Source organism: Ictalurus punctatus, chromosome 28, assembly GCF_001660625.3.
Source record: "Ictalurus punctatus breed USDA103 chromosome 28, Coco_2.0, whole genome shotgun sequence".
NCBI lineage: Eukaryota > Metazoa > Chordata > Actinopteri > Siluriformes > Ictaluridae > Ictalurus > Ictalurus punctatus.
Window position 1 is genome coordinate 17,543,248 of NC_030443.2, and position 21,544 is coordinate 17,564,791.

Below are 21,544 nucleotides of genomic sequence, written 5' to 3' on the forward strand. Positions count from 1 at the left end.
GTCCTATTCTTTTCTTTTCTTATTTCTTTCTCTGTCTTCTTTCTTTTCTTTTTTTTTTGTGTTTCTTTTCTTCTTTTTTGTTGTCTTTCTTTCTTTCGTACTCGGTGGCTTTCTTTCATTATTTTTCATTTGTTTTTCTTTTCTTATTTTTTCTTCTCTGATTCTTCTGTCTCGGTATCTTTCTTTCTTTCTTTCTTTCTTTCTTTCTTTCTTTCTTTCTTTCTTTCTTTCTTTCTTTCTTTCTTTCCATCCTTCCTTCCATCCGTCCTCTGTTCCTCTCTGGGATTTACTCTCTAGGCCCACGCCGCTCACTGTGCTGAGCCATGTCAGGTCAAACACATCCCACCTCGTTTAGTTTAGCTAGGCTAATAATAGCCCTCAGCAGTCTAGCGCGTTCTTAAACAGCTCCTCTCGCACTTCATTACTCTGTGATGTGGCACACGTCTTCCAGGATTATAACCTGTTCTCTAAAGAACCCGCTGCTCTGCCTCAATCTCCTTCCTGCTTATTACTTACTCCACAAAAGCTTACATAATGTCTGTTATAGCAAGCAGCGCTTAATTAGCATTTCCATTTACAGCTGTTCAAAAGAAAAGTCCTGGCTGGAGAAGTTCCTTCAGGAAGAATGGCTATGCTAGAGTCCAGGATTAAATGCTCCAACTCTCAGCATTTATAGCAAGATCTACAAAAAATATAGTTTATTACTGAAGCACAGGCACTTCAGTTTCACTCCTAACCATGTAATTAGCACGGTGATGCTAGCAGCTTTAACTAGCCCAAGATAAATATCTTTCGACTCATTGCAATACAAATCAAACCGCAGTTACTGAGCACTCAATGAACCCCTAATCCAGAGTTAATTAGAAGCTGTTTATTTACACGCTGTTTGAAAAGGAGCGTTTTGGCGAGCAGGTTAACGGCATGGGAACATCTCACTGCAGGAGCAGCGTGAAGTCATTAATGTTGGAAGCTGATCCTCCAGCTCGGTGTGCTTTTGGCTTCCACCAGCACTAAAAGGTGCGAAGGTACAAATGAATGAATCATCTTTGTTTAGGAATGCAAAAGATCCTGGATTAGCACTTCGTCTGTCAGTGCAAAAGCTTAAGAAGACATCTGGAACGAACATCCAGAAGGTCTGGATTCATTTTCTATAACAGCAAATCACAGGTTTATACTGACACACACTTTCTAATAAGTTATCGTTTCTATAGTAACAGCTTACACAGAGACTTGTAGGATGGAATGATTTCTTTTTTTCTGTCTTTTTTGTGTTCATTCCCCATTGATTCACTTTCGAGTCACGTTTGATTTACTATTGGTTCTTGCCTCACCTGATGAGCATGAGATTGTGTATATAAACATCAATATCACAAACCAGCACTATTTTGATGTTCGTTCACCACTGATTCATGACTGTTACACAGTGGTTTCCCCAAAGATTCATCATCGAATCCTCACTGATTCATTATTGATTCACCTTTGATTCATTTACATTTACATTCATTGCTGATGCTTTTATCCAAAGTGACTTACAACTGAGACAGAATACAATACTGAGTTGTTGAGCGTTGAAAGATATAAACTACATCATCAGTGGGGTACTGATACACAACTGAAACAGCACAGATTCACCATTGATTCATTATTGAATTACTATTGATTCATTGTTGATTCACCGTTTATTCTTCCATTGATTCATCATTTAATCTTTAACGATTCGCCACTGATTCATTGAATTTCTATTGATTCACCATTTGATTCTTCATTGAATCTCTGTTGATTCACCATTAATTCTTCATTGAATCGCTATTGATTCACCATTGATTATTCATTGAATCACTATTGATTTACCACTGATTCTTCACTGAATCTCTACTCATTCACCATTGATTCTTCATCGAATCTCTATTGATTCACCACCGATTCTTCATCGAATCTCTATTGATTCACCTTTCATTCTTCATCAAATCTCTACTGATTCTTCATTGAATCTCTATTGAGTCACCATTAATTCTTCCTTGAATCTGTATTGATTGACCATTGATTCTTCGTCGACTCTATTGATTCACCCTTGATTCTTTACTGAAACTCTATTAATTCCCTTCTAATTCACTATTCATTTATAATTTTTTCATGATTGATTCATCACTGAGTCACCGTTGATTTTTTATTGAATCTCTATTGATTCACAGTTGATTCTGTACTGAATCTCTGACCATCTATTTCTTTTATTGAATCTCTATCGATTCCCATCTGATTCAGTTACCATTCTTTCACCATTGATTCTTCCTTGAATCGCTATTGCCTCACCAGTGCTTTACCATTGACTCATTATTGATTCTTGCCTCACGTGATTTGCCTGAGATTGTGTGTAAATTTTAATATCTCCGCCATTTCTTGTCGTTCCATCACACATGACTCTTACTGCAGCATACACAGTTGTCCTGGAGCACACACGGTTGTCCATAACACACACGGCCGTAATGCCAGATCTGACGTTCATGGAGTGCAGCTCTGTCTCTCGAAGGACACAGACACACGGCGCCCTTTGCTCTTTTATGTTTCCAGTGTGTGTCCTGGTTGCTATAGCAGAGTCTTTGCCAATATGGATCTGGCAGAATAGATGGAGGCAGGTGGAGGTCTGCTGAGTGTACAGCGATGTCACTGATGCTCTGTGTGTATGTATATCCATGTGTGTGTGTGTGTGTGTGTGTGTGTTTGTGTAGACGTGCAAGGACCAGTTACCGTAAGGTAGAGACGTCTTACCACTCTGTTGTCATGGTCTCAGTATTTGTGGATGGCAAACACGTGGAGAAGTGGTAGTGGGGATTTGATTTGTTGATGCGTGTGTATTTGCGTGTTCAGCAATGAGACAACATTTTCCTACATGGCTTTTTACCGGTGCGCGTTCCTCTGCATGCGTGCGTCGCTTGTGTTTCTGCACATGCTGATGATGTTTGATAAACGATGTCCGATAAACGGTTTCTGAACGCCGCGTCGCGTGAGCGTCGTCACAGTCCGATCTACACCGTAGAAGCCATCAGACAGTTAGCTTGGCCAGTTACTGTGCTGTTATCGTTGTAGTGTGGTTGCTCGGCGACCTGACATACATGCTATAGGCTTCACATGGAGTTTCACAATCAAAGTTTGTCCGCTCAGTCGTTCTGAGTCATTACTTATACTAATAAACTCTGTCAGCTATTTTCAAACACGTTCCCAGCGACGCTTGTGGGATATTTTTACCTTTCTGAAGACACGAAGCGTTCCGAATGCTGAAACGTCCGCCTCTCTGCGTGAGAAACAGACACGGCGGACTGGGACGCAGAGACAAAGCTTCAGTGTTAAAGCAGGACACAGAGGGAGAGGAGCGAGCGGATTCCAGCACTCGGAATAGAGAAGGCGGGGACGTGAAGGTCAGAGTGAAGGTCGAGCTCCTGTCACTGAGACGCTCCTGCAGTTAGACGTCTAACACAGGAGAAAGAGCTCCTAGAATAGCATGAGCATGTGACCGGTTTGGCGCTCCTCTGACGAAAGGTGATGAGGGTCAGCTACTGAATGTGTTTTTCTTTCATTTCCATCACTTTTATTTTTATCTCGCGGCTCGTTTAATTTACAGCGCGCCTTCTCTCGAGATCGCTTTGACGTTTAGGAAAAGGAAAAAAAAAAAAAAAACCCACAAAGACGTAAAATGGTGATAAAACAAACAAAAGAGTGCCGCTCCAGAACAACGTGATTTCTCTCGCTCAACAACGACAACGTCGCCACGTGATATTTATAACGTCGGGGGGCGGGACACTTCGGATTCTACAGAGCGTTCGATCGGACAGAAAGTCCGACGCGAAGCTGACGTGCGCAATGATGTCATGGGATTCGCTGCATGCGTATCGATGTAAGAGAGAGACTGTAAAACGTCTCGAATTTCGCCGTTGTCACGGAGCAGCACTAGCTTTTAGATAACCTTGGGGCGGACGCGTTCGTACTAAACGCCCCGAAAGATCTGTTTAGATTTTACAGGGACTTTAAAATTGGTGTCAGAATACAAATAATAGCAAAGACAGCCACATTGGACAAGCGCTACATTCTCACGTGCTTTCCGTAGATCTTAAAATAGACCCGGAATATTATTAACATGTCCGGACAGGATTCCCTGTCCTTCCCGTTAGCCTTTTTATCTATGGTTACTGTTGGTCTGTTGTTGTTATGGAATTCTACCGACTAAATATACTCCAGCACAGGCTCTTATCTCGGAATATACAGTAAGTGGAACCCGGAAGAGACAGAGACCTCATTCATCCAAGCCTGCTCTGTGACAAGCTTTTCCCATGTTTCCTGTCTGTCCTTTGTCTTCTAATCGCTTCTCTATACCTGATAATACTTTCGAGATCCCCAGAAGCGAGGGAGCGTGATTGCCAGGCCGGGATCTGGCCGAGCGGATCGGATCGTCGATTGGGAATGTAAGAGGAAGCCTGAGTACGATCGCGACCCGAACACGGCATTGTTCACAAACATCCCACACCACAGGAAGCCGTGACACCAGCAGGAAGCAGACACGTCCTGCTGCAGCTGACACCAATAACAGCGTGAAAATGAGCTTAATGCAAACACACACACACACATACACACTAATGCATTCTCTACTGTTGAACTTTCATCCCTCTGGTATTTAACGCTCATCGAGTAAGCAATTGCTCATGGCTATTGAGCATCCGGCCGTGCGTGTGTGCGAGTGATCGTTTTGGTCGCTAAACAATGCAGCAGTCCGAGGAAGGACCGGATACGGTTATGTAGGTGTACATGACGTTATTCAGTAATGTCCTGGTTCAGGATGAATTCTAATTGATCTTCAAGACATTTCAAAGTGACTTTTAATTTACTTACGTCGAAATTCACAAATTCATCCTCTTACTCCTAGTAAGCAAGTCATTTTTGTCTTTGAAGAAATGAAGATGAATCACGACAAGCAAGAGTGACGCAAATTATGCAAATCGGTGCATTAGGGTCAGTATTTAGGATTACAGACAAATTTTTTTTGACTTTTAGTCGTTGTCCGTTCCCACTCGATACCGCGGTCCCTGTTGTGACCACTAGGGGAAGGTGAAAGTTAAGGCTAGCATGTGCTAACTCTGAGAAACTTGAAGCCAGTGAGGTTTAGCTCGTGCTACATGTACGTCAATACTTCAGCTCGGAGGAAAGACCCGTCTGTCCTCTTCCACATACTGTACATGAGCATTTAGATTTGCTTTGACTGACAGCTGAGTAAGTAACATCATCCCGCCCACCCAGAAAGCACGGCCAATCGCTCTCTCCCAGAGTCCTGACCGCTGATGTATATAATATACTGTATATAGGCTGGAACGCCACAAAAGCAAGCCGGTTATTTAATTTTTTTTACACATGCTTTACCCAAGTATTGTGGATTCTCATGACGAAATCTTTCGTGAGAAGCCGTGACTCATCATCAGCGCCCGGAGAGTAATAGATAGACGACGGTAATAGATAGATTTACCTCGAGGACTCATTTACAGACGTAACCAGAGAGATCAGCACGTGAAACGATAAAATAACCGTCCGCTGTTTTAATTCGGCACGACATCTTTGTTCATGCTCCACCCATTTGTGTTTAAAGCGAGTATTATTATAAAAGTAGATCGCTCCATTGTGAGACCTTTTACCCCCGGGAGAAAGAGGTCACGTCCTGCGTCCTGCTCTCACACACACTCGGCACAATGCGAGGAAACCGGGACGCAAACATTCACAACGTCTCAGAGAAGTCGCTCGGGGACGAGCATTGTGCTCAGGTCGCTGATTTTGTCCAACGTAGATGGAGAAGAAAGAAATGAGGGAGAGAAACGAACGGAAAGGTACGAGGAGGAAGCATGATGCAAAAGGGCCGGAATAACAGGAAGGCAATTACCCGAGTCGCAGTCTGTAACAGGAAGTAGGAACAACACTCAGTTAAAGGTTGAGTTGTCAAGAGCATGAGATATTGAAGTTAGTGTTTCGGGGTGGGCGTGGCGGCGTGACACGAAGCGGAGCTACTGTTTCAGCCTGAGGTTGATTATTTTCCTATAACAGCACGTCCCGAAGTGTTTTATTCCTCTTGTACCACAGAAATCTGTGTGTTTATTTATTTATTTATTTATTCCTTAATAAGTGAATATAGTTTATAATTAGGGTTAGGGTTAGTTCCTGGTATAACTGTTTGTTCTCTCTCCTGAAGTTGATAAGGCAAAAATAAACAAATAAACAAACAAACAAATAAATAAATAAATCAGCTTGTCATGTTACCAAGAACTCCAGGACTTTCTGACACTGGAGACTCCTTCCATAAATTTTAAATAAACGTCGCCTTATCACCAATCAGAGCTCGCTTTGTGAAAAACCAACGCAGTCCCTGAAAATTAGTGGCTACTATAGCAAATAATAACCTGAGATTTTGCTGTCAGCGCTTTTGTTATCGAAAACACCTTCTGACCAATCAGAATCGAGATCTCAACAGTAACTTCTCAAAAGTAAATTCATTTGAAGATGCTTGGGGCGTTCGGTGTTCGGCGACCCGACGTTGTCTCCGTCTCTCATTCAGTACGTTTACACGGACGACGATAATCCGATACGAACCCGATTAAAACGACACCCTGATTAAGAAACTAGCGTGTGAACAGAGATTATCGATGACGTTAATCCGATTAAAGTCACACTCGAAGTAAACACGTGTGGAGTGTTTCCTGTTTTAGTCGCGTTATCGACGTGTATTACAGACACGTACACACCTTGATCACACTATTAACGTCGTGTGGGAGTTTTCTCCGCATTGTGCGACGGGACACGTACACACACGGCAGCGCTCAAACGTTTGACTGTACAGTAGGTAAGTACGCGGTTTGGGACGCAGCCCACGGCTTCAAGCGGTCGTCTATTAGCATTACAGCATGACAAATAATTAACCGCACTTGAAGTTCATTTCGAAGCTTGAAACACCTAAAACTGTATACGGGACCATAACGAAGACGGACTGTACGTCGATACGTGAAATTCTAGAGGGAACGTCGGACGGCGTGGCGCGGTGACGTAATGCCGTGTGCCGTTAATCCGTCTACGTTCTATAACGTGTAAAACGGGAACATGAAAAGAGTATTCTAAAAGCGACTCATGTAAACACCTTAATCAGGATATCGTCTTATTCAGAATAAGGTCGATGATTAGATTACTGCAGCCCGTGTAAACGTGGTCAGTGACAGAGCTCTCAGCGAGGACTCGGGAAAAGGGATTTTCTTGGCTGACATTTCCCGTGACACACTGGAGCGCTTGCATCCAAATAACCTGAATGTTAAAAATGTGAAGCACGCGTATGGCGCAAGATCAGATTGTTACAAAGGATTAACATAAAGCACGCAGATCATCCGTCTATCTGAGACGGGATCGCTCGTGTGTTTCAGTGTGTCTCTACAGCGAGTGTGCATTTGCTCTTTTTACGAAGTTCTTTTCTGAGGAAACATACGGGGAAATCGTCTGAGTAATAGACTAACTACAGCATCGTTGATCCTGTTGGGCTTTATCGAGGGCTTTATGGACGTTTCCCCAATTACAACCTGCAATTAGCTCCCATTTACCGATCGAAAAACTTGCCGATTCATCGTATCCCTCCCTATACGCCCTCTCGTTCGGTGTCGTACAGACATCACGCAGAAAAATAAAGCTCGGAAAGAAGATAGTCGGCGCCTCTGGTGAGCGTATGTAGCTAGTTCAGTTAGCTTGCTTTGCTAATGTAATCTGAATACGGAGCCTAGCATGTAACATCTAAACAAAACAAACGAAACCACCGATTTGTTCGTTATTTGTTTTATGTTTAACTAGTTCGCATTAGAAGATACATATATGTACTACGGTTTCTGATCAGAACTAAGAGAATGGTGGACCGGCCACGCCCACAAGTGACAACTGTAGCGGTTGCTAAAGCGCTACGAGAGGCCAATTGCGAGCTCTCTGAAAAGGTTTAGAGGTTGTTTTCCTGTCAGAAAAAAAGGTTTCACAACCCCTTTTAGCAAGTTAAGGACCCCTTGTGGAACCATTTTTTCTAAGAGCGCAGCTAACGGGTGCTCTTCCTCCTTAATTGTTCATTTTATCACCCGCTTATTTTTGCTCTAGCACCTCCGTATTCTCTTCTTAACATTCAGCCAAATCTTTTATTTATTTATTTATTTATTTATTTACATTTTCTCCCCTCGGTATCACCATGACGCGTGTGTGTGGCTAAATGTAGCTAAACCAGGCCATGCCAGCCCTGTGTGATGCGTGCTAAACGTCTGTGCATGAAAAGAACGGCGCTTTATTATGTCTTCCTTGCAATTTCACACCGTATGGAATACGTGACCGTATAAAGATGTGTGTTTTTATTTTCTGTTTTGTTTTGTAGGCAGAAGGCATGCGTGAACCTGAATCAGAAACATCTGGCAGGCTGCGCTACGAATAACACGAACTATAGACGGTTAAAACGCTGCCGGTTAAACGCTGCTTTGAGTCTTTTAAGAAATAAAAGACGAGGGGATGTGCTGTTGTAAAATATTAATCAGCGACCGGGTGGTGTGATGTGATGTGGCCCAAAGTTGTTTATTTTCCTCTAATAGCACATGCCAGAGTGTTCGATTCCTAGCAATTTGCTAACGCTAACATCGTTGTTAAATTAAAGAATGAGATTATATTCTTTTATATCGGTTTATAGTTACAATTGAACCCCTTACTGTATGGTGTCGCCGTATGGCAACCATGAATTTATCTCCAGTGTTTTTGATAGGCGATAATACAAAGCTACTATTTTCCTATGCAATTGGAAAAAAATGGAGCTTTACCTTTGACATAAGAAAAAAAAAACGACCAGGAAGTGCTGTTTGCACTTCCTTTTCTGCAGTCACATGGCATGGTGAAAGTCATCATCAGAGGGCTCTTAAAATTGTATAAATTTTTCAATATTTACTCAAAACTCCTTCGAGGAAAACATGTAAACACTATCTGAGATAAGTTAACCTTTATTTTCTGTCATTTCAGCACATTTATGTATTTGGATTATTCTGTTAAATGGTAAAATTAAATTGTTGCCATGCGTCAACAAGATGCGATAATGGAACTGTAGTACGTGCGCTCGTGAATCGAAACAGGCCTACGTAGCAAAAACGACACTAGACTTCTCTAATAGTATATTTACATTTTTTTCACATACAAAGTAAGAAACCTGGCGTAATTTTCACCTCATTTGCAAAATGTTATGTTTCAAGAGAAAGAATTAAAAAGATGCTTCACCCAAAGCATGTCTGGATAAAAAATTTTTGTGTGAGTAAATCCGTCTAAATATTTTTTTACACCTGTAAATTCTTTCTAGAAGATCGAACTTTTACGTGCTTACTAGGCGGCAAAAAAAAAAAACGTCACTCATATTTTGTGTTATTGTCGACTATATGATACTTTCCACCATTGCACATTGTTCCCATATGACAACAATTTACCAGCTACCCCCCCTCCCCCACGCCTCTAATTCAAGTAATAAAAATCCATAAACAAAACTTTTTTTCCTTAATGTAAACATAACAATTCATGCTGTAAAGCGTTAAGGGCATAGAACATCAGCAAAACATGTTCGTTCCTGTTATGGCTGATGTTTCAGCAGCTAAAAGAGTCGCTCCCTCACCAGCCTCTCTCATTTTCTCTTTCTTGAGGTAAAAAAAAAACAAAACGAAAAAATTAAGCTTGTAATGTTACCAATAAACCGCAAAGCATAAAGTCCTCTGTCCTGAAACCTTTCCTGGAAGAGCTTTACCTCTGCCACTGGAGACTCCTTACACAAAACTTTACCGTAACAACAATTTTCACAGTTTTTCCACTTTGTTTATGTCGAGTTTCGGATAAACCGGTCCCTGTGTCAGTTGTTACTACAGAAACAATAACATATTAGAACGTTCGCATTCACACGAACCACTTTCTGTTATGCATCATTTATCCACGCTTATCTAGAACTCTACAGGATGTGCTATTGTGTAGGTATTCGGTAGAACTAATACATACTACAAAGCCACCGTTACCGGGAAGTGTTTTTTCGTTCAGGTAAAAGAAAGACGACGATATCCGTGAAAGAAGTTTGCGTTTCATAAAGATGAGTCATATCTGCACGACGCATGCTTTACGCTAATCCGCCGAACAACTCCGACCTCCCAGTGAAGCGACTGGTTTACATTTTTGCGAAGTTTGTAAATGACCTGTTTAGGGAAATGCTAGTAAATAGTTGCGTTTGTGCTGACCGCAGATGCATCTGGCGAACAGCTGGACGCCGTTAAGGGCGCCGTCCGGGCAAGCTCCATGAGAGGAAGGAGAGGAGTTCGTTTTAACGAACTTCCTCCTGAGTGTATACGTGTTTGCGTTTGGTGTGCCAGAGAAGACCCGCTCCATCTCGTCGAGTCCCAGGTGTCTCTCAGGACGTTGTAAACAAACAGCACAACAACAATTAAAAAAAAAAAAAAAAAAAAAAGGAATTTCAAGAAAATAAAATACTGTATTTCTGGGAAATGAGTCTTCTTCTTCTTTTTTTTTATGTGTAAAAAGAAAAATAATCCCGTCAGACATGTTTTGCTTGAGAAACGTAATCTCATTTTTAAGAAAAATATATCTATGACTTTGTCTTAATAAAATCTTCCGGTAAATATTAAGCTGGATTTAACCAGCGACAAGCTATAACAATGGTTTGCATAATATTCCAATTGTTCAGTGAAAAGCAGCTCTATGTCATGGTTATGCTGAAATCCACACCGAACTACATTACCCATCAGCCCCAGCATGTCACACGACCACGTCACACGTCCCACTGATCACTCGCACCTGTTCTGTGTTACCCGTAATCAGCACTCCTATAAAAGTTCTACTTTTTCAGCACCTAATTTGTTGCTCTCGTGAGAATGGGTGACGTTTATCTAATATTTCCTATTACGACATAAAAAAATCAAATATATTATTCGGCCTGTTTTTAGGTGCTTTTAGACATTTCAAGCCAACATTCTAAATAAATATTTTAAAAATAGTTTAAAAAAAAAAAAAACTAAAGTTATCGTGTAAGAAATATAGAGGAAAGTTCAGGACAGCCGCATATGTAACATACAGATTTCCCTCCTCTGCACCCTATTGGCAGTGCTAATGCTGCCTGTGGAACACTTTGCCTCAGGGTTTTTTATTTTTTTACTTTAGTTACTTTGGTTCTCATGTTCCAAGCTCTAAGATTAGCCACTTTATTTTCATAGCACTTTTGACCCCTGGTGGGATTATGGGTAGCAGCCGTTCTCAGGTTTCTGCTCTTCCGAAAGCGAGGTCTCATGGCATTGCGGTTTGGCACATTAAAACAGCTGTCTGACCCAGTGAGAACCGGCCCTGATGTGGTCGAGGGCAAGATGCAGCCTGACAATTGTAGACAGGAACTGAATCAAACGAGTGGTGTTAATAGGAATTTATTACAAGTACTGATAAGAGCTATTGACACGCTGCCAGACCCAAATCTGGGTCTGGGAACTAGCTAATATCTTTTTTAGGAACCAAAACAATTGAAAACATCAGACTTCTTGTGCTAGTCTGAAGTGAGGGTTGTAACATAAATGACCAGGCAGCGGATATGTTCTCATGCAAATGTATGTAAACATCGAGAAAAGGAAGCTCAGTGCTGAAGAATATAATATAAGGTAATGATATAAGGTAATAATAGAGTAAATGATAGTTTGTTAGCCTACTGTGTACACCTTTTCCGTGTTATTTCTTGATTTCTTTGCTAATTTATACCCTGTCGTGCCCATGTTATGCAAACTTTTTTTTTTTTTTATCATGAAATTAGTCACTTTATGCCCTAGTTTTGTTTTCTGAGGACCGTTTCATTATACTTCCTAGTTTTGACCTTTCCCTTGTTTGATAACGGATCATCCTTGTTTGATGTCGCCTGCTGTGTTTGACACAATAGGATTCTCGGGTTTGACCAAATAAAGCTCATACGTCATTTTTACACAAACAAAAAACAAACGCAAATGCGGAATAAAATGTTATTCGTGTTCCTGTAGGTTTGAGCTCAAAATATCTTATCACGCATATTACATATGCATGTTATATATATATATATATATATATGTATATACATACACACACACCCTTGCTGAAGGGTGCCAATAATTCTGGAAGGCACACAAAGTTGGCAAAATTTCAAAGTGTACTCTATGTGCAATAACAGAGCATTAAGTGTATACTTCGGACTTGCGCCCTTGAAGCACTTAGCATTCATCTAGCTTCTCTCTCTCTCTCTCTCTCTCTCTCTCTCTCTCTCTCTCTGTACTGTTGTTTATTATTCTGATCTACAGTCTCGGTGCTAGCGTTACAATAAGCTCTGAACGCATGCTAGCAGTGGTCTATTTGCTTCCATGCTCACTTATCCTAGAGCCTCATTGTAACCCCACGAGTCTCGAGAACACTGTGTACAGCTCCGACTCTTTATGAGGTGTTTAAGAGGAATTGGGGGAGGTGAAAATGCGCTTTCCGGAAATATCGTTCAACTAGGTTTTACTGGACGGATGACGCTTAATAGATTAGAAGCTTTAATTGTTGTGTACATGTACAGGTCTGGTTTCGGGTAAATGACATGACGCAGTGACTGATGGTCCATTTCATATTGTTTAGATCTTGTTCTGTCAAACACAAACGTAACCTTTCAGACTTTTGCTCAAACTTTGTGCAGCTCGGATGACGAGGGTCAGTCTGGTGTTTTTTTCCCCTGCCATTCCACATGTCATGCATTTAGAAAATAGGAGATTGGAATGTGTAAAATATTTCAATTTAATGTGGGTGTATGTTGCATCAAGGCAAGTATAAATTCCACTAATCACCATGTGAATACTGATGGCGTTTCAGTTCCAGGTTGTAACACTACAGAATATAGATACAAGTTCGGGGGGGGGGGGGGGGGGGGGGGGGTAAATACTTATGCAAAGCACTGTAAGTCCGTATCAATCAAGCTAAAGGGGGCGCTAATAAAGTGAAATGGTGGAGAAGTCTTGAAGTTTGTTTGATGTTATGCTAGCGCTAATCTGAAGCTAGTTTGCACCATTCATAAAACATGAGATATATAGAAATATAGAAAAGCTTGAACATAGATAGATATGCGACAACATATCATACATTGAATGCAAAAGTATGCACCCCCATGGGGTTTCAGTGGGAAAATAGTTAAACATACCATTTTTATTTTTAAAGTGTGTTGTATGAAGACAACAATCCAAAACCAGACAAAATCAGGAAGATATTTTGGAATGTTGTGACCTGATCTGAACAAGGCAGTGCATGACATCTGGCTGAGTTTGTTCTGATTATGTCAAGAGCATTATAAGAGGAGCTACAGTGGTGCTAATATTAAAACTGAGAGGATCCCAAAGACATTCAGGAAGTTTGAAACACGTTTGAGGCAGTGATGAAGGAAAACGGTGCATCTACAAAATCGTCTTGAAGTCAAATGAGCCATGAAGTTTGGTTGAAGATTAGCTAATGCTAAGCTGAGGCTAAAATCTTGAATATATATATGCAACAGCATATGATACGTACAGTGGGTTCAAAGGTTTGCAACCCTCAATTTGAAGAACAATATAAGGGGTGCCAATATTAAAGACATCCAGAAGTCTTGATGTAGTTATAAAGGGAAATGATTGGCATATAAGTTGACAGCCAGTAATGGAGATGACTCCTTTCACAATTCGTTTGGTTAAAGAGGTAATGCTGATGCTAATCTGTGGCAATTTTGTATGATTGCTCTTATCATGAATTCAGAAAATAGAAAATTGGATTTGTTGAAATAGAGAATGTTAAACAGACTGTTCACCTGTGTGTGTGCCAGGATTGGGGTACGTGTTGTCCTGGCACAGTGTGAGAGCTCAGCTCCGTGTAAGGCCATATCAGGATCAAGACTTGAGGTCGCTTCCCAACACAATGGGGCATTCTTTAACAAACACATTACCCAGAACAGCCCACCCCCGCTCTCCAGCCCGGGAGAGTCTCAGACCGATTACTGCCTCCTCACCTCCCACACCAACCCCCCCTTCTTCCTCCACAGTCCACTTATCCAATCACAAGGCTCCAAAGACAGGAAGGTAACCTGACTCCAAGGTCTAAGCCCGAGGCTTTAATCTTGGCCACAGTCTGATGCTAGTAGAAGGATTCACAGAGGTTCCTTTCTCATCAAAAACACACTCTGGGACTATGCCAGAACATTAAATTAGCTGGGTCAACACACACACACACACACACACACACACACACACACACACACACACACACACACACACACACACACACCTAATCTGGTGCAGGGTCCATTACACATTCTCCAGGACTATGGCTCTTGAGGATTTAACCCAGTCTGGTTTCCACATGCTCATTGGCAACCTGGATGGATGATGCCTACTGTTGTTCTTTTGCTCTCCCCACAGCTGAGCGCCGGATCCGAGTGCAGCTGTGACGTCAGCCCTGACGGAACCAAGAAGAAGAAGTCCAAGAACCTGTAAGTTCTTCTGTTTCCTCAGACTGCTATCTCTCTGGTGTGCTCTCTTGAGTTTTCCTGCTCGACCAGTCGACACAAAAGCTATCCCTGATTCAAAGTGCAAGCTAGCAAACATTGATTTTCTTCTGTAACCTGATGTTCCCAGGGGGTTTCAGGCGGCATTGTGGTTCCTCACACTACCTCATGCTAAATACGCATTTGAGAACTTTGAAATCCGAGCGTCTTTTCTGCTATTGTGCAGCCTGGGTTGGGGGAAAAGTGTATCACTGGGACATTTCTTCACAGGGCCATGTAATGTGAAGCTTTTTCTTTGTGTGTACAATCACATCTCTGTAAAAAAACAAAAAAAACAAAGTGCTTCTGGCACTTCATTTAAACCACTGTTTCCCTGATATATATATATATATATATATATATATTTAATTATCTGAGAGGCCTAAAATCATGACCTTGTACTCAACACACACCATGCTGAACTGGTGCCATGATGGGAGATTAGTTTAATACCTTAGGGATTTCAACCTTTCTCCAGTTTCATGTCTAGGAAATGTTACGTTACTTCGCATTAGTAGGAAAAATTATTCCACTAGCAATACAAAATATTATTTTTCTTCTATAATTTTCCAAGCCATGGTGTTAGCGGTTATTAACAATAGTCATAGCGTTTAATAATAATAATGATGACGATGATGATGATAATAATAATACAAATAAAAATATAGCTTTTTTTTTTAAACGTGTTTATTTGTTTTCGATATACTGGAGGATATAAATGAGGTGTGGGGGGGGGGGTGAATTTTCCTGTTTTCACCTTGTTTTAGGAGGATAAAATAGAAAGTGTTGAGAGAACAGGAAGTGCTTTGTGCTGGTGTTATAGATGTAATAAAATATTTATTGCTGTATTTATTTACTTTGTGCTTTTTATCCACACGAGTGGAAAAACTGTAAACGGTCACGCAATACACACCGCAACTTGATAGGAGTGGATGATTGAGATGGATTAAACTCTTGACTAACAGGTGTGACTGTTTATTTTCTCTTTTTTCTTTCCTTTTTTTTTTTTTTTTTTTTTTACAATTAAAGGAGAACTCCATTGAATCTGTTTATACTGGAATATTTGTGATGTGTTTCGAGATTTTGGCGCTAGTTTGTCGGTCGGGTTTGTCGCTGCGTTTTCGTTATTCCCCACTGAGAAGCTTGTTCAAGTCCCAGAATGCAATGCGGCCGGCAGAGTCTTGCACTTGGTTACGGCAGAGATGTAGCTCGGCTAGTCGGCATTCTATGAGATGATTAGTTTGATGCCGTTGATGGCGGTATTAGCATGGAAGGACTAAAGCTCCGCCGCATCGATCTCTTTAGGTGGAGATGACGCGAGGGCTAAATCCTACTGGCGTGGCGTATCGAATGGCATCGTGGGTAATGTAGGAAACCGTTAACTAAAGTATAAACGGACCAACGTGTCAATGAAAGACGCGTGAAAACCCCCCCAAACTATATAGAGAACTAGCATAACTAGCACTTAATTCGACTTTTTGTGGGGGATTTTCAATTATCTGCATGTTTTTGTAGTTTTCATGAAATGTAGCACTTAAACGTGGAGCATTGTCTTTCCATATTTGCGCCGGTCACCTTGAGAAGCTCGGAAAAAAAAAGAAATCTGTTAAAGCTGTCGTAAACGTGATCAGTGCGCGCGTGTGTGTTCTCACCAGCGAGGTCTTATTGGTGTGTGTGAGAACTTATGTTGATCAGAGAGAGATGATCTGCAGTGTGTCGACGTGTCAAAGTTCACATCGGTGTTAAAGCCGCCCGTGCTTCATCAGCTGTTGATTGGCTCAGCGTCACTCACGTGTTAATCAAAGGCCACACGTTAACACCTACTTAAACAGTGGCTGCTGAGTGTCGGCTAATCTTTAGTTCCGTCAGGACGGACTGAGATGGCACCAGTGGCGAACTAACGGCGATCTGAGATTTAAAAATATCTTTTTCCTTTTATAATGTAAATCCAAAATGGAAATTTCACCAGCAAACCCAAATACCTACGTGAAATTTCTGCTGCTCCTCAGAGTTCGTAACGGATCGGTCGGTTAATCGGACATTTATTTTAAATTGGACTCCGTTTTTTTTTTTAAACCCGATTTCCACCTAGCTTTAGACTTAATTCCGTGCTTTCAAACACTGCGATGAAAAATATTTGCCATGCCTTCTAAAGATACAGCCAAAAAATAACGCTCTTGACCTGGGGTTCCATTTTTATTCCCCTTTTACAAACGAGATGTCAAATGAAAGACCCGGATATCCCAGTGAAATTACCGGATCTTTCTAGAATGTTAACTTGGAACCCAGTTTTCGTCCCATTGGGCCAGTTCTCCACTAGCGTTAGAGTCACGTATATGGATATATTCAGTGTATGACACAACTTACTTATAAATTTTTCGTATTTTTTTGCGCACAGGTAGGGGGCGTGGCTTTCAGTTCGTTCGGTTTATCTGTGATTCTTTCGATTTTAACACAATTCTGTCCAATTTTGCCAATTCCCACTAGGTTTTAGACTTAGTTATGTAGTTTCAAACATGGTAATGACCTCCAAAAATGAACATTTCACCAGCAGACCCAAATACCACGGTGGAATTACTGGAAATGTATAATTCATTGTTTGTTTAAATCAGTCCACACTTATTTCTTTGAGATTTGAGCCCAGTTTTCTTCCAATTTGACAAATTCCCAGTTGCTTACATAATACTAAAGTGTAAAAGTTCCCTTTATATGCTCGTTAGCCTCACAGCTCCAGTCAAATAAAAAAAAAATGGGGGGGGGGGGGGGGGGCTGATTGGCTGTAGTCAGTAGTGTAGATTTTGTTTTTGGCTGAAGTGTTTGTTTAAGTTCAGGTACAGTACACTCTCAGGCCCGGTGTGGACTCAGACGGAGCAGGGTATGTACTCGTTCAAGCTGGACTAAAATCAGAAGAATCCCCCAAATCAGAGCTGGCACTCTATCAAGGCCTTTTGTTTTTGGCTTTAGTTCTGACACACAGAGAGGAGGGGTATTCAGAACTGGAAGGGACTTGGAAGCAAAATGTCAGGCATGAAAGACGTGATCCTGGAAAGCCAGCATCTCCCCGTAAGACGGTTCATAATTTTTCTTCGTTCCTGCGATTCTAACGCCAAATTTCTGTCCGGACGCCAAATTTCCAACATCGAAGTCATTTTAAAAAGCTAATCCTCGTGATGCTTTGCTTACACTTATAGGCTAAGTGCACTAAATATCCAGCGTGCAATATAACAGTAGTGTTAGTTTATATAGATAAAGATTTTTGTGCCATGTTGTCTTATTGAGAAAGATTTGAAAGTTCAATACGTCATGTAATACTTATAGCGAGCCACTGTACTGCTTCTTCAGCTAGCTATTAGTGTTAAAATATATAAAGTTCTCATTTAGAAAGGTCATTTCCTGTTGAGTCCAGTTATGTCATACGGTTGCAATCCAAAATGATTCACCCCTCATTGCAAATCAGGTTCACTGTCGAAATCGACAGGAGAAATCGTTCTAAGTGGCGTTTTCTGTTGAATTTGGGGGGAAACCCACTCGAAGCATTCGTCCTGTCGGACTCTTTCGATCGCTTTTGTTCGATTTGTTCGTCGCAGACAGCTGAAGGTCTGTAAGCTTTGACAATAAACCTGATTTGCAATGGGGGTTGAATAACTGTAGTTGGGGTTGGTTTTGTCTAGACCCGGTAAGTCCTGGGCTCGAGTCCAAGAGTAATAAAAGTAGTAGTAACAGTTACTTCATTAATTTGGCTCTAACACGATTTTAGAGAAACGTTACATGCGCTAAGAAACCCTTTTAACTGATACCCTAAAGTCATTTCCTGGATTTTCCTGTATCTTTGACACATTTGAGTGAGCTGTAAACATGCGGATACACAACACAGGAGCGTCTCCTCTCCGCACTGTGATTGGCTGAGGCCTGATCCCACCCCCGCCCTACTGTCTTCCCCTCCTCTGGCTTTAAAAAGGCTCAGAGGAGCTGAGAGGGGCTAGATGAATGCACCTCTTGCCCACCCTGCCCCGCACACACACATACACACACACACACACACACACACACATGTTCCATACAATGGTGGACTTCTCTGAGAAGTACTTGGAAAGGTAGGCATCTCCTCCGAGCTTTCTGTGATGGACAGATTGAGGATGAACAAGAAGGGGAGGGAGAGGAAGAAAGAGAAAGGCGCTTAGAATAGAGATTAAACTAAGGAGACGGTGTGAAGTGAGAAGTTGAGCTCGTCTCTGCTGGGATTTGGGAAAGATCCACGTGAGTCACCTGCTCGTTTATGCTTTGTGTGTGTGTGTGTGTGTGTGTGTGTGTGTTGTTGGGAGTTGATGTTGGAGATGTTGGAGATGTTCGTGGTCTCGTTGGCGTTTATCTGTAACTGTGATGTTTGTAGTGGAGAAAAGCAATGCGCAGTACGGTCCCGTGTTACTGACACGAGAGAGTGACATTTGAAGGCTCCAGCAGGCGTGTAAACACTCTCGACGCTCCACCGGAGAAGCACGAGGGGCCTCTGCGAACGCCCGATGTCGTGCGTGTGTTTATCGTATACTTTTGCACGGTGTATTGAAGCCTCAATCGATTTTGTTTTCTCCGCTGCGTAACCCTGGATGTACAATGGCAATAAAAATGGTCACTCATTCAGGTTGAACTACAAGCCTGGATTCTATAACCCCCCCCCCCCCCCCAATCCCATCCCACCAATCCCCCCCCCCTCCCCCCTCTCCATTTCATTCCCATTGGTGTGGTTTTTTTTAAGCTCCATCATTGCTGCAGAGTCTCTCCGGGCTGCTGTCACATTCTGAAATGTCTTTCCCACTGCAGGCGTCCTGGTTTTCTTGCACCAGAATAGCTCAGAGCAATGCTGCGAGAGATAATAAGGGCCTGCCAGAGTGGGAACTGGAGCCTGGAGACGGTTTGGATTTGGATTCGGACGGAGACGTCCCTCCTCGGAAGCCATGCGAGGGGAAACGTTAGACGTGGGAGCGATTTCGATAAGCTGCGGTTGCAGTGAATGAGCGCGTTTAATGTTTACGTGTGTTTCTGGCTGATAGTGAGCGAGCACTTTTTTTTTTTTTTGTCTAGGAGTTCCAGTGATGTGCGAGTAGGTTTAGCATGTGCAACTGGAATTCGATCCGTATTATTTATTATTATTATTATTATTATTATTATTGAGATTCTTCACTTTAATGGGATGAGCACATGGCAGTCTTTATGACTGCAGCAGCAGATTCAAATCTACACAATCCAGGTGAGATTATCTTGCTGATGCCAGGCTGAGATTTGGGGATCATAGTTAAGGTCTTAAAGGTCATCGATGTTCTGTCTGACATTTCCTCAGCCGTGTGTTATGAAGCCGCAAACCGAAATAACTCTCGGCTATTTTGCAGCGGGTCGCGTCGACACCGCATGCCTGAGAGGTGGACATATTCACACAGGGGTGTGGAATGTAGACCATCTGCAGGACTATGCTCAGGGAATGTGCAAAAAAATATTAAAATCCTGCTGTCACTTGCACACACACACACACACACACACACACACACGCGCGCGCGCACACACATCGAAAAAAAACTGAATATATTGGAAAAATGTATCATTTCTCGGAATTCCAAAAGCGATGTAGTCTAGAGGAAGGGTTCTCAAACTCCAAATAAATAAATAAATAAATACAGAATTATTTACAGTGTTTAAAATGTAACGTTACAGATTTATTTCATGAAGGAATGAAACAAACAGGAACGTTATTTAACCCGTACAATAATATTACGGCTACTTACTGGGAGTCTGGCTGTTTTACTTTTTTAAATAATTTTTAACCCATTTTTATATTATATTGTCAGAATTATTCATCAGAATAAAAACGTTAAGAACTTTAAAAAAAGTTGAAAATGTTTCATGGAACCAATTTTGAGAAAGATGGGCCTGGGTGGTAGAGAATGCCCATAATGCACTAGTACAGAGGGGCACAATTTCAGTGACAGGGTCGGTGCTGATTATAGAGTAATAAATGACAACGGAAGAAGGAAAAGGGAAAAAGGTTTATATATATATATATATATATATATATATATATATAAAAATATATATATATATATATATATATATATATATATATATATATATATATATATATATATATATATATATAAAGAGAAACAGAGAACAAATAAAATAAAATGAAAGAAACTGAAAAATATGAACAAAAAATGCTAGAAAAAAGAGAAAAGATATGCACGTGCAAATAATAATAAAAAAAAAAATCCTAAATGAGCTGGAGAGAAAGAAAAGTGGGAAAATGCAATATACAAATATAAGAAGTGAAAAACTGTAAATAATTGAAATAAAAAATGTAAAAGGAAAGAAAGGAGATTTTATAAAAAATTATACATATCAACTAATAAAAAGGTTTTAGGAAAAAACAAAAAAGAGAGAAAGGAAAATAAAGAAATAGAAAAGTGCAGAAGGACATTTTAGTTAAAAGTACACACTACTAAATGAGAGGGGAAAAAAGAAAAGAAATGCATATGTGCAGATAAAAGATTCTACAAAATGAGAGGGATAGGAAAACGGAAGAAAAGCAAAAAAGAAATAAAAGTAAAACTGATAGACAGTAATATTTTTCATTAAAAATCAAACTAAAAAGGAAGGAAAAGAGAAAATATATTATGCTGCATGCAGAGATTAAAAAAAAAAAAAAAAAAATCCAAAGCAAGAGGAAGAGAAAAAAGGGAAGGAAATAAAAGCTAGACAAAAAAAGAAAAAATGACATTTTAAATTGAATATTAAAAAGTATATAAGGAGAGAAAAGAGGATTTTTTTTTGTTTTAATAATAGTATACTCACAGCAGTCACGTGTATGTGTTTTCTTTATACTATGATAAAGTAAATGTTTGGACGTCTGCACATTTGATACGACTGTGACGTCATTAGAAGGCT

At 40.9% G+C, this 21,544-nt stretch overlaps 1 protein-coding gene across 1 annotated transcript in view; it reads left to right on the forward strand.

Annotated features, from left to right (window-relative positions):
* rgs3a (regulator of G protein signaling 3a) overlaps positions 1–21,544 on the forward strand; it is a 126,122-nt gene that overhangs the window by 97,243 nt on the left and 7,335 nt on the right. The window contains exon 12 of the mRNA XM_053676999.1: positions 14,487–14,557. Within this exon, the coding sequence (XP_053532974.1) occupies positions 14,487–14,557 (71 nt within the window). The remainder of the gene's footprint in view (positions 1–14,486; positions 14,558–21,544) is intronic.